Raw genomic sequence first — 14,053 nt, forward strand, 5'->3', positions numbered from 1 at the left:
AAATTAACATATCTATAAGCAGCATTGGTACAATGTATTATGAAAATATGCAAAAAGTTACTGAGCTATTTTGAAGGTAATCAGAAGTTCCTAGAAGCCATGGCCACTTTGAAGAAATTAAGTGCAATCAAAGGGACAAATAGTTGGCAAAAGCAATGTATATAAAAGGAATACTATGGCTGATGCACCGTTATGTAAGCAACATTTCTGTCTTCTGATCTTGGGCAAACAATGGAAAAGCACTATTTAAAATTATCTCCACCTGCAGACCTAAGAATTTTCAGAGACACTGTAGATTATTTCAGCTTCTAAATCCAAGCTACGTATCTATGCCTCCGAACCATGTTACAGAACAAGCTAGCACTGTTTGAAAATTATCAAACCTTACATACAACATGGTGACCTAGTTCTCTGAACTGTCAGTATAGATTATGCTTTTTTGAGCTGGATAGATTTCCATCTGCTAAAATTCCAGTGGAAGAAACATTTAATGATAAAAATCTCCAAGAGAAAATTCACTTTGAAAGAACAAGCCACAAGGACAAGCGACCCAAGCACAGTGAACGCTAGGAGTTGAGGGATGCTTATTTAATTACTTACAATAAGCCTGTCAAAGCCTTTTCAGGTTAAATACCACATGACTGGGAATGTCATACCTTTGCAGTAGTACATTCAACCATTTGTGCTTCATCAAGGCAGATCCTCCACCACTCCACTGCTACTAAGGGGCTTGGGATGGCCATGTATCGCTTCTGGTTCCTGAAACGGCGCCCATCTTCGCTGTTGCTATGGGGTATGTCTACGTAGTTCAGTTCAGTACGGAGGACATCGTATGTTGTGATCACCACATCCTGCTCTGCCAACATGTGAGGCTGCAAAAAGCCATGCTTCTTCACACCTTGATACACCTACATTGATTTGTATGCAATAGTACAAGAAAAAAAATTAAACAATAATAAAAAAGCAAAAATATCAGTATAGCTTAAGGCATGCACACTTTCAGAAGTGTTCTTCATAAAATGAAACCTGTATTCATAAAGTAATATAGTGGAAAAATACAGATTATAAATGCAAGACATTGATGCAAATTTTTAAGTATAATTATTTACACATGCCTAAGGCTTCAAAAATTGATTTTTTTCCTCTTTTAAAGAAAAACTCTAGGATTTGCTACTACAGTTATTTTTTACAACATTTGGAAGCAAGATTAAATACCCTGTTATGCTGTAAGAAGCAGCATTACGTCAGTCAGTGTTACACACATTCTCCTCTCATTCACTGCAGCTGGACATCACCTTTCTCATCTCATTCCTTATATCTTCCACTCCTTAAGAATTCCACAGAAGATAAGGCAAAAAGAGTGGTATGCAGCAAAATAAAATATATATATATTTAAAATAAAAGCAAAATGATCTTTAAAGAGATTCGACGAAATAACACCCCAGGGAGAAACAATCCCTGTGCACTGATAAATTTTTATTATATATCCTTCATAGTGGCACTTTTTCCAGTATCAGTACTTTTATCTCCCTCATCATTTTGAATTTAAACCTTTTGGAAACATCCGAAGTTTAAAACAAACAAACAAACAAAAAAGAAGAGTTAAATCAAACATTCTACTATGTTTTCAGTACCTAAAGAAAACACTGCTAATATTATGAGTCTCGATATATAAGAATATCAAAACATGATAAATCTTTAAATAATGTGCGGTACAACACACAATTTGACCAATAAAATATATTCAGCAGAAGTGTGTTTTGTCCTTCAGCATTTTCAGCTAAGAGCAGTTATGATCAAAGATTCACAGCAATTGATTTTCTATGAGAAAAAAAAAAAAATCACATTATTTCTCTTGCTTTCTATTTATCTTGGGAATGTACTTCAAAATTACAGCCTTACTTAAAACAATTTAGCAATGAGTACTTCTTGCTATTCACCTAGGCCTCTATACATTAATCCTAATGTTAAAATATTGAAGATTTTCTTCTCACAGATACAGGGATACTCCCACATTCTTAGAAACAATCTAAAATGCAGTTTCATCTTCAAACATTGATTACCTTTTGGTACTTCTCTCATTCTGAGATATTAAGGTTACATAAACACTTCAATCAAGACAGTTCGTTCTCATCTAAAATTGCCTGTAAACGCTTGTTTTTATTGTTTAAGAATACCACATCACCTACCTAGTCCTTCAAAGTTTAACAAATCTTTAATATGCTCTTAACAAATACTTAAAAATACCAAAACTAATCTGATACTATGAAACTTTAATTGATTTACCCTCCCCTCCTCAGCCCTTGATCTATTTAGTTGCCACTGCTAACTTCAACTGTTTATTCTCACTATTACAGTACTTTTTAGTGCAGTAATCTTGTTCCACGTTTCAGGTTAAGGCAACAAAGTTTTTGTCAACTGAAAGAAATGCTTGCAGAAAATTCCTGTTCAGGTTAATGCACGTGAACAAGGGAGAGAGAAAGAAGACTAAAACCAAAATGCTGAAACAACATACATGCAGAAGCAACTGTTAAAAAAAAACAACTGTCAAAGTCTAATGATCTCAGCATTTGTGAACAGATCTGAGGGGTGTAAATTCATCAAGTTCTGCTTGTTTCCATAGCAGAAGGAAAAGACAACCTGCTGTAAGGCAAGGTCTAAGGGTACACTGTAATTGTCATTTTATTACACAAAATCATTAGAATTTCATGTAGGTCATAAGCAGTACAAAATCTGTTAATGTGGGAAAGTGGTTCTTTGAAATGCCTGTGCTCTTCTCATTTCAACTTCACAAGAAAAAAATAATAAATGGAAACAGTACTGAAAGCCAGCAAGGATGGCTTACAGTTGGCAGTTAAAAAAAAATGTAAACTGTGTTTTAGAACGTAAGATGTCACTACCTTAAAGAGCTGGTATTCAGTATTTAAGTTGTTTTACTATTACCATTCTGACAGTCTTCAAAGCCGGTATAAAACTTGGCCTGGGTCCCAGGAAAACTGTGCAGGTTATGCATTTGTCAGCTGCAGCACTGCAGCTAGTTGTCTAAGATAGTTATACTAGTGGCCTAGATTTCAGTTGTACTCTGGACACCCGTGCAGATACCAGATATATTCCTGGATGCAAAGATTCCTCTCTTAATCAACCTACCACTACTACTATTTTATTCAAAAATGAGGGATCTGTGGTTCTGAGCACTTCACCATTACAAAGACTCTTGCTTATTAAAAATACAAAAGACAAGACTTGACTGCATCATTAACCATCTAATAGTTTGCATTGGAACGGCCTTCCAAGATCATCAGTTCAATTGTTTGCCTGAACTAGAAATAAATTAATTTTGACAAAAGACAATGCCTACCCTTAAATACTGTGATAAGCATATAAAAAAAAGTACACTCTTTACCTACTGAAACTTCTTATTTTATCTTTTAAATCTGGAACTGAGAAGCAACTGTTAATAATCTATGTGCAAAATTACATAGTAAGACTGGACATTGCTGCAACACTTCTATAGTCAGGTCTAAGTCCCTTGGTAATCTTTAGGGAAAAAAAAGACAACAGTTTTACTTCTTAGAAATCACACTGCTCCTACTACATGAAATTTGCTTCTATAAGATAAAGACATTTAGTCCATTGTATTGTCTACTAATGATCAACCAGTAAGAAAAAAGTAGAAGAACTAAAACCAGACAGTTTGTTCTGGAAACAAATGCCAAAACAGAAGTGTTGGTCTAATAGAAAGAAATACAGAACTCTAGGAGAGAAGACAAAGACACCTCCACATTTTACATAATACAGACACAGATAGGAAAAACTGAGCCTCAATAAAAACTCTCCAGAATATGAAGATTATATATAATCTTACCAGAACTCGAAGAGATGATGACCTCACATGCCTGTTGATCTCATCTACCCACTGATGACAAATTGAACTTGGAGAAATGATTAGAGTTGCTCCTGTGGAAACTGGTTTCATTGCCACAAGGCAATGGGGACAGTAAAAGGGCTTGATTTTCAAGTTCTCCTCTTTATAGTTTACACATTCTGCATGCTGCCATAAATGGCATTTCAGGCACTGCACACGAGCTTTATAGTCAACCAATCCAAGCTCACCACAGATGCATTCAAATCGATATTCAGAAGTATTAAATGGAAATACAGAGCTGGTACGTTGTACGCTACTGCTAGCATGTTCTTGTGAATGTGAAGACCTTGGGATTTCCTGCTGGACATCAGCTGCACCTTTAGAAATATCGAAATCAGAATGACTGCTAATGTCACTGGAGATGAGGAGCTTGCCATGCAAGTCAGGAGATTTTGGGACCACAGCTTTCTGCTGAACATTATTCTCTTCCATAGAGTTCTCATTATCTGTTTCAGATTTCTTGTCACTTTTGTTAGTTGCACAATAATCATGCTCTTCTGTAGCAATATTCATTCGTAAAGGGATTTTAAGGACACCTGTAGAAGTGACATCACTATCTTCTGATTCTTTGGTTTGAGTATTAGCATCAGACAACTGCCTCTTCTGAATCCTTTCTGAAGTCTTCGTTATCTACAAAGTAAAATTCACAAAGATTGTCACCTTCTCCTTTTTTAGAAGGAAAAATAACAATATCAAGACACTGATTTTAACATTATTATCACTGAATCCTGAAACCAAAGAACTAATTTTCACCAGAGTTAACCACACAACTTCATGGTAAAAGCCAACACACCTGCTTGCTTCTATAGTAGTAATTCAGAAGTATTATTACAGTTGTAGTTAAATGTTTTTACGCCAGATTTAACCTTCTTACGATTTCTGCCTCTTTGCAAATTTCAAAGGAAACGATGCAGGTTTTGTTTTCACAAATAAGCTATTACCACAGAACCTGCACACATAGGCAACACAACTGACAGTGGTATGCAAATAGCAAAGATCTGCCTTCATAACACTATTTGAAGTAGCTACTGAAGCAAGTTTTACCTGTTCTTTGGTTTTCTCTCGTCTCTTCTGTTCCTTGTAATTCTTTCCCAGCTTGAAAGACCCAGCCAGACCATGTCCTTTCACTTGTTCTACTACTTGTTCTGCAATTAGTTTTTCCAGTGTTCTTTTGAGGAGCCGTCTATTTCTCTGTATGTCATACCTATACACAGCACTGATATACTTAAATATTGCAAAAATGGATGCTCCTTTCTTCACATTCATTTCCTTTACAGCTGCCAACACCATCACTCTTAAGCCTGTAGGTATAATCAAAGCAAAAAAAAAAATACAGCTCAGAGAAAATGAAAACCACCTTGGAGAATGAACACTAAATTAACTCCAATCATTGTCTGTGCTTATAAAAAAAAAAAAAAAAAAAGCAAAAAAAGTGTACAGGAAGCAGTTTTCATTATGTGCTTTACTTGAGGTACTGTTACAAATGCCTGTGTTTTAGATGAGGCATATGCATTCCAAGACAATAATGAATAACAGTAAAGTCAGTCTTTTATTATTTTCTTATTGAAGTTTATTAAGACAGCGTAATTCAGTTTTACTCATTACACTCTTAAAAATGACCTCAAGTTACATGTAGTTCTGTAGCACAAACATCTGAGTTGGTAACTTAGTTTTTAAATGCAGATTGTTTGTTTCTAGTAAGCAATCTTACCCCACAGTGCTCTGCAAAAGAACAAGGTCATTCTGCAGAAGCAAAGAGTGCCCTGAACTCGCAGTCAATGGCCATGAATTATGTCAAGAGCAAACTGTATTAGAAAAAATGTCATCGGAAATACTTACTTGGATATTGTATTTTTTCCTTCATTTTAAGTTCCATTTCCATCGTTTTTTTCTTTTTACTTCCTTGTGAAGGTTGAGGTGGAACAAAGAAGTTCACAAGCTTACCCTAATACAGACAATATTAAACAGTGTTATTGGCTCATGCCCTTCTCACAGTAGTTCCAAACTTAACATTTGAAAAAAAGCTTCAGCCACTATAGAAGTATGCACTCTTATGACACACTGATTTCACTAATTTGATCCGCTCATTTTAAGTATAGAGAATAACATCCTACTCAGTTCAGCTTCTTGGTAAATAGCCTTCAGCACTCAGCATTGATAACTGAAGCAGAAGAGTGGCCCAGCAAGTCTCTTGAGCTCTTCCCTACTTCAGAATTGAGCAGCACCAATCTATAGATCAAAGTTACTGACAAGGAATGGTAGGGAAAGAGTAAAGTGTATACATATACTTTTTTATATATATATAGCTAGATAGAGAGAGGGGGAGGCAAGCAAAGCAATACAGGTTGAAAAGCTTAAGTTACTCGAATAAATAAGTTTCTTGTTTCAGCTTTTGTCATAAATGACATTTACTCTGTTATTAGTGATTTGGGACTGATGATTTAATTCAAGTCAATGTATACTCAAGAATCTGGATATAAAAAGGAATCCCAAAACCAGAATGAATCATCCAATGCAGATATTTCTATGCTTAGTTGTTACACAGACATATTCCCTGACACTTCATTCACATCACAGAACTCTGTTGATAAGCAACCAACAATCTGTCCCAACATAACTGAACAGTTTCACAAGTCCAGCTCTCCATAAGCTGTGGCGTCTAGCTACTGTTGCCAGTGCATATCCAGACGTTCTAGTGCTAATACTGCTCTCATCACAGTCCTCATTGTTGACTCTCTGACACACTTGAAAAGAAATCTTACTCTGAGAATAAAGTCTTTAACTCACAAGATTTAAGAAAGCAGGAGATTGTGAATAGACATGCAACAAAACAGGCTGCCATGAATTCAAAATGGGAGACTCCACAGAAGTGGTGAGAGTAAAAAAAGCATGAAGGCGCTACCTCTGATACCTCTGAATTTTTTATTTTAGTGAAATATCAATTTCATAGGATGCAGGAAAGCTGAACTGAAAAGACAGAAAACTGCTGCTAAATAAATCCATTTATTACGTAAGATTTAGAGGAACCAGAAATCTTAAATCAAGAGTTAAAACCATCCTTATTTCAGCACAAAATGCACGATTAATACTCACTAACAGAATGAATGGAAGGAGAGGGATTTCCAACATAGACTGAGTTGCATATTTATATGCCCCTGGATTGTGTGTAAACTACTAGCAACTGCTGGCTAGTCCCCTTCAACAACAGGAACTACTATACTACTCATTCAAACCACACCAGCTTTTATGTCACCAAGAATCAAATACTCAAGAGCTAAAACTTCCACTGTACTCGAATCCAGCTTTCATTCTGGACGTACATAAAGCAAAAAACAATGAACTAAAAAAAAAAAAAAAGAATTTCAGTAATTCTGAAAAGTATTTCCTCCATAATAGATAATCCCATAGTTTTCTCACCTCAGGTAATGTCAGATCTTCTTGTTTAATGTCTTCTCGGGTGTGAGTCAGAATAAGTGCCAACACTTCTACTGTTTTACCGAGACCCATCTCATCTGCCAAAATTCCTCCAGGCCACTGAGGTCCAGCAAATGGATATTCACGGATAACACTGAAATTCAAGTATACTCACAAGTGAAGAATCAGTGACTACAGAAAGGTGCGACAGATGCACGTCTTGAGACAAACACAGTACAGCTTCAGTAGAGTGAAGTTCCTAATAAATTATACTAGTCCTCGAAATGCTGAGCTGGTAAGAGCTAATGAGCTTTTTGGGTGCTCAGACCTGATAGTGATGTATGTGGCAGACATTTTTTAGTTTTTCTCCCTCCAAACAGGCCTTATCTTGATCATCTTAGTATATTATAGCATTATTCTCAAAATATATACACAGTTATATTTATTAAAAAAATTAAAGTTAATTTATTTACTACAACAGCAAAAAAAGCAAACTAGCTAGATTCTATTCTAACCAAATAAAACAGAGCTAATATGCAGGTTGCTCCCAAGGTAGTGCTTCCTATTTTTTTCCTTGGAAAATACAAAAAATACAAAGAAAATTTTCAGCAACAAAGCACTATTTTTCAGCATAGTCACCACGATTAGCTATGCATTCCACTAGCCATGAAAAAGAACCCGCATTCAGGTTCTTGTAAAAATCTGCACAAGCAAAAGCACTGCCTTACTGTGCTGACATCCACTGACTGGACTCCATTACCATTCAGCAAACATTGATGAATGTCAGTGGGTGCACGTTTTTCTGCATGGAAGAATTCAGTTCTACACATTTGCTTCATCTGCACTTCTATGTCAGACACCATTTTGGTCAGACTGCCCCCTCTGCTACCATCTGCCACATGGCAACAGAATTTAACTGAATATTGGTGGGAAGGTTCAACCTCTACTGCCACATAATGGGCCAATATAAAATAGGGGATATTACAGAGCAGCCCTCATAGATGCAATATCCAGCATTAAAAGTAAACATTATACTGTCTCCTTCCTTTAGCTTTTAAAAACATTAAGTGAAGGCTGAAGACTCTAGCATTCTTTTCAGATTACTAACCTTGTAACTAAACATTCACAATGAAATTAATAAAAGCAGCTTTAAGAATTATGTCCTCAAGATTTACTTATTTAGCCATGTATTATATAAGCCAGTTTGCTTTTTATTTTTTTTTCAAACTAAATATATCAGCTTTGAGGTGTTCTCAGAAATAGATAAGCACAAAAGCATACCAGCCAGTAAAGGGATTATAGTAGATTTTCACTCCATCCAAAGTGATGACCTCTCTCCATAAGAAATGCAGTGTGTTTTCTACAGAGAAAGAGATAACGTTGCTATTACAAAGGTTTCTCCACAAACAGAACACTAGTTAGAACTGCTTAGCCATACTGCAACACAAAAGGCAGACATCTACCTTCACCGTGCTTGATGATCAACAAGATCAACCACCTGCAGTTCAAAGTAGGTTTATTTTCTCATTTACTGCACTACCCAATAGCTTTTATAAAAATGGTAATAAAACAATTAACAAAACTTTCAATGAAACAGCAAAAAGACACTGCACTAACAATGCAATGCCATTTGCCTTGATTATGCAAGTTTTCAAGCTCATATACTTGCCACCATCTGAAGTGCTTGTGAAGTTCTCTCGGTGAAGCATCCAATTCACAGCTTCACTTTGGTATGGCCTTAGAATGGGAATTAAGGCAGGATGCTGCACATCCTCTCTCAGTAGTTGGATATCCTGCTGATGGGTATGCCTTACAAAGTCATAAAGCTCTTCAATATTTTGCCGCTCTAGTTCCATGTCAGATTCTTCCTCATCTTCCTCCAACACATCTGCACACACAAGAGATGCATTATCACTCACTTTTGGTCAAGATTTCAGGAAGTTTTGCTGCAACTTATTTACATAAGACATGAAAACAAGCAAAGCCTCAAAACCTCTCTTAAACATAAGTCAATTAAAAATTAAACCATCTACAAGGACATTAACAAGATGGGTACACTGAGGAAAATATACAAAAACAAAATGCAGAGATAGGGACAACATCTCTTTCATTTGTTTCCTTTATTTGTAAATCCACCATGCAATTTTCATTGTAATGACTTTATAATATAAACCAAACAAAAATTTTGTTGCCACAGTTTGTGTGTTGGGCACCAAACTAGGAACAAATACTTAATGAGTTTAATTCACAGAATGACAGCATTGTAGGGCCTGGAAAGTACCTCTAGAGATCATCGAGTCCAACCCCCCTGCCAAAGCAGCTCCCTAGACCAGGCTGCACAGGTAGGTGTCCAGGTGGGTCTTGTGGAGTCTCCTCTGGAGACGTTCAAGCTCTCTGGGCAGCCTATTCCAGTGCTCTGTCATCCTTACTGTGAAGGAATTCCCATGCACATTTGTGTGGAACTTCCTATGCTTCAGTTTGTGGCCATTTCCCCTCGTCCTATCACCACACACTGCTGAGAAGAGTCCAGCCTCATCCCTTTGCCTCTCACTCCTTAGATAATTATAGACATGGATCAGATCCCCTCTGAGTCTTCTTTTCTCAAGGCTGAACAGACCCAGGCTGCTCAGCCTTTCCTCATAAGGGAGGTTTTCCACGCCCTTTATCATCTTTGTGGCCCTCCGCTGGACTCTTCTGAAGAGATCCCCGAGATTCCTGGTACTTTTAGACAGTTCCTATATAACTTGGACAAGATCACTCTAGATCTAGCCAAACAACCGATAAGAATTAGTGAAAGTTGCATTTATTCCCCAGACAGTAAGGTCTCAAGCTTCTATAGGCCTGAGTGCCTTATCCACAGAGAATAAATGTTATTATTTGTAACCAGACCATTAGTTAATTCATATCTGATTAACAATCAAATACTAATACAGAGAGACTAATAGCTAATAGTATTACCTAAAAATATAGCTGCTCTAGAGGGTAAGAATAACTTAAGAGTGTCCCTTACATTGAAATTTAAAATTATTCAAATGGCATTTTCATAATTAAAATTATTAATCAACATCCAAATTTAATCACATTACCTGGAATTACAAAACTATAGAACTTTTCCATGAGTTTCTGAATTAGCTGATTGGCTTTTTTGGGTCTTCCACCTCCATCACTGAGAAACTCTGGTTTACTTAGCCCTGTTTCCAGAAGGTAGATTCCAACCTGTGAAATGTTTATAGAATTAATCATTTAATAAATTATCAGAACACCAAGAGTATTATAAACAGAAGAACATGAAAATAATAGTGCCAATCTTAACGACCAAATTAGCAGATGAGAAAAGGTACGATGAACCTACCAAAATAGCTATGTGAAAGACATAGAATGTCACAGCCAAATGTTTCCTTGATTCCTTTGAGTAACACATTAGGAGCAGTGCAATAACAAAAGGTAATTTTCAGAAAAAAACACACCTGAGAAACATTTGTATAAGCACGTAGAAGCTATATATGTCATCACATTATAAAAAATATGATAGCTGACAGACTCATTGTTCTGTTACTATATATATGTGTATACACACACAGTTCCATCCCAAATATATATCTATATATTCCATCCACTATATATATGGTATACACACACAGTTCCATCCCAAAAGAAAACAATATAACTAAATATATGAAACAGTACCTTTAGAGCTTGACCCTCTCCAGGTCTTTGATAAAGTCCAATTATCTTTTTATTTTGCAACCACCTCAAGCCTTCCAGTATTTCACCACCTAAAGTTGGTTCCACCAAAATAACTTGGCCGTAAGCATCCAGGCATTCTTTTGTTCTGTTATTGTACTCTTCTTCACTTCTTTTGTGGACACAGACCAGCAAGTGATTGTCAGAGTCCCCTCTCATTAACATAAAGCCCCTTTTGTGGAATTCCTCACTTACAATTTGCTCAGAAGAAAGATAAAAAGCAAGTTCTCCCAGTAAAACTTTCCAGGACCCATCTGCACGGTATGGCAATACTACAATATTTAGCTGTACTGACACGGGCGCTGAGGCAGAATTAGAGTCTTCACCATCATTAGCAGACAAAAATTTATCAGATTTCGAACGACTGTCATCTTTTTGAATGAGATCTTCATCAATGCTATCATCATTAATAACAAAGAAGGATGCAGACGAAGTGCTAGGACCTGGAACATCATCCTCAGTAGTCAATTCATCATCTAACGTTATCAACTCATTTCTCCGGTCCTCATGCATATTCCAGCAGAGCAGTTTCTTCCCCGCCTCATCTATTTTTGATGGAGGCGCACGCTTCCGACGACCACTCATTTTGTCTTTTTTCTCAAGAGTATTTTCAGTCTCTGTGAGAAAAATAAACATTAGTCAGTGATAAGTACTGCAAAATGTCCACACTGAAATTTCACTGCGCAGGAGTTGCTGAACTCTTCAGTAGGCAGTTCTACAGGGCATCTCCTGTTCCTATGCAAGAAGCTGGACATGAAGCACTTGCTTTGTGCTCCATTTTATTCTGCCAGACAGAGAACAAGATCAACAAGAACACTGCATTTCACAGTTGTTACTCACAATATTGTGGGACAGGTACAAAAGCAGAAGCACTGGAATCTACCAATGGTCGGGGTGGTGGGAGACAGTAGAATAAACACCACAAACATTCAGGATGAACAGGAGATTTAGAAGTGAGAGTGGGGAGAAGACACATTTCTCCTTTTCCTTCAAAAATTACATGGGAATTAAACTTTAAGCAAACTTAGCAGAGGGTTTTGTCTACAGCCTACAGTTTAGAGCCTAAACTTACAAATTCTGTCCTTAGAAGTCCTTAATGGCCTTCCTAAAAGTATCACTTGATCTTCCCAAGAACCTGTACATCCTGAGACCTGGATATAGAAATTACTTGCAGAGCAGCTCATACTTATTCCACTGTGAGTTTCGGTGGGACCAATCAACAAGTAAATATATCTTCTTACTGATTCTGACTAGCCACAAAGCAACACACAGGTACTACTCCCATTTGGGCACTAAACAGATTTTTTACAGGTAAAATACTAGAAAATAAAGGATGCTAAACACATAAAGTGTTTATGCTAAACAAGAAGTATTTATGTACACAGAAAGCAAATTAAGGAATATAAGACATATCTGGGAAGCAAATACATATTCAGGACTATGTGCTCAAGCTTAAATACAGAAATAAGGAGTCACCTTTTTAAAAACACTACTTTTTGACAGTTGTAGTGCTTTTTTTCTTAGGAGCCTGAACAGAGTAATAGATTTCTTACATCACAGCACTTTCTTCAACAGCAAAAATACTTAAGACATCCATGTCAACTCAGCTTCTGCATGTGACTTAATGAAACATAGACACAACAGCTAACAAAGTGTTGTAAGATGAGGATCTAACTTGCTAATTCCAGATCACATACGCTAACGGGACAGGGTAACTCCGAGAGAAACAAACAAACCTCCTGACTTTTGATAAACCTATCAAAACCAAACGAGTTGTTTGTTTGAAATGGAGAATTTCCTTAGGAACTGCCTCCTTAGCAATCCGCAAGCCTTGCCGCGTTAGAATTTCAAACGTAACGGAATTAAGGATAGAAAACACCACATTTTTTTCCCAGTATAGCGCTCAGGCGCGACGCGAGAGTCGCTGACACTTACAAAAGAATAAAGCAAAACCCCTATATGATAAAGGCAGGAAGATACCAGCAATCGGCGCGGCTCCTTCGCACCGGATGTCCCCCAGCTGGACGCAGCCCCCTCCCCGCGGAGGGCCCGGCAGGCAGGGGGCCGCGGCCGCTCCCCAAGGGCTGCCACGAGGGCCTCGCAGCACGGCCGCTACGCCGAGCCAGGCGGACTCTTCCCACAGCGGGGACTCGGGAGGGTCCCCGGAACAGGGCCAGCTGCAGCAGGAAAAGCGGGTAGCAGACGGGAGCTTCGGCCGACCGCCAAGGAGGAACGACCCCGAGCGGGGGGAGGCGGGCACGGGGATGCGCGCGCACCCGCCCCGGCATGCCGAGTAGCCAATGGCAGCCGAGGATGGTGACAGCTCGTCCCGCCTCTCCCGAGAACGTAGCGGGCAGCGTGACTGCGACGAGGCTGCGCAAGCGCAGTCAGTCCCCGCAGGGGGAAGGGGCGGGGTGTATGTTGTTTGCCCACAGAGGGGCGGAGCGGGAGCGGGGCAGCGGCGTCGTGGGCGGAGTGCGCAGGCGCACGGGGATGGCGGGTTGGTGCTGGTGGTGGGGGCTTGAAAAGTCTATCTGAAACGTGTGCTGCGCGCTGAAGCGCGTGTTGCTGCGCTGTTCGAGAGCAGAAGCAGTCGAATGCTTTTCTAACTGCAAGTATTATTTCAGCGAAAAACAGTGAATGTTTTTATCTTCACGTGAAGTATGCAGATCCACGCTTGGACTTGTATCATAAGAGCTGTAAATTAGCCGTTTAAAATCAGGGCTGCTTTTATTTTTTCCTTTTTACCAACCATTTGTTAGCCTCTACAAATGAAGCATGCCAAATCGTTTTTGTGGCTGATTCTCCACTGTTCTCAGCTGCAGGGCTCCCGCCATCACAGGGGAGTTGCCCAGCACTGGCAGGCAGCGCAGGAGAAGCATTCAGGGTGCTCACACCTCCGTGGTGGCAGTTTGACTGCTTCATTTCCCTTAAGTGCGGGTTGCTGTGTGGCCGTCTGGTGCTCCTGCT

The 14,053-nt window shown here is 38.5% G+C and overlaps 1 protein-coding gene across 1 annotated transcript in view; it reads right to left on the reverse strand.

The window, feature by feature from the left end:
* The window catches only part of SHPRH (SNF2 histone linker PHD RING helicase), a 40,197-nt gene extending 27,082 nt beyond the window's left edge, over nt 1-13,115 (reverse strand). The window contains exons 1-10 of the mRNA XM_065731643.1: nt 13,064-13,115; nt 11,027-11,700; nt 10,426-10,555; nt 9,009-9,227; nt 8,621-8,699; nt 7,343-7,493; nt 5,765-5,870; nt 4,970-5,226; nt 3,866-4,555; nt 657-908 (exon numbers count right to left, since the gene is read on the reverse strand). Coding sequence (XP_065587715.1) covers nt 657-908; nt 3,866-4,555; nt 4,970-5,226; nt 5,765-5,870; nt 7,343-7,493; nt 8,621-8,699; nt 9,009-9,227; nt 10,426-10,555; nt 11,027-11,668 — 2,526 coding nt within the window. The 5' untranslated portion in view covers nt 11,669-11,700; nt 13,064-13,115. The remainder of the gene's footprint in view (nt 1-656; nt 909-3,865; nt 4,556-4,969; nt 5,227-5,764; nt 5,871-7,342; nt 7,494-8,620; nt 8,700-9,008; nt 9,228-10,425; nt 10,556-11,026; nt 11,701-13,063) is intronic.
* Between the last annotated feature and the right edge of the window lie 938 nt (nt 13,116-14,053).

The sequence above is a fragment of the Cyrtonyx montezumae genome, unplaced genomic scaffold, assembly GCF_038088225.1.
Source record: "Cyrtonyx montezumae isolate F1298 unplaced genomic scaffold, pur_monq_1.0 scaffold_0, whole genome shotgun sequence".
In the NCBI taxonomy this organism is placed as follows: domain Eukaryota; kingdom Metazoa; phylum Chordata; class Aves; order Galliformes; family Odontophoridae; genus Cyrtonyx; species Cyrtonyx montezumae.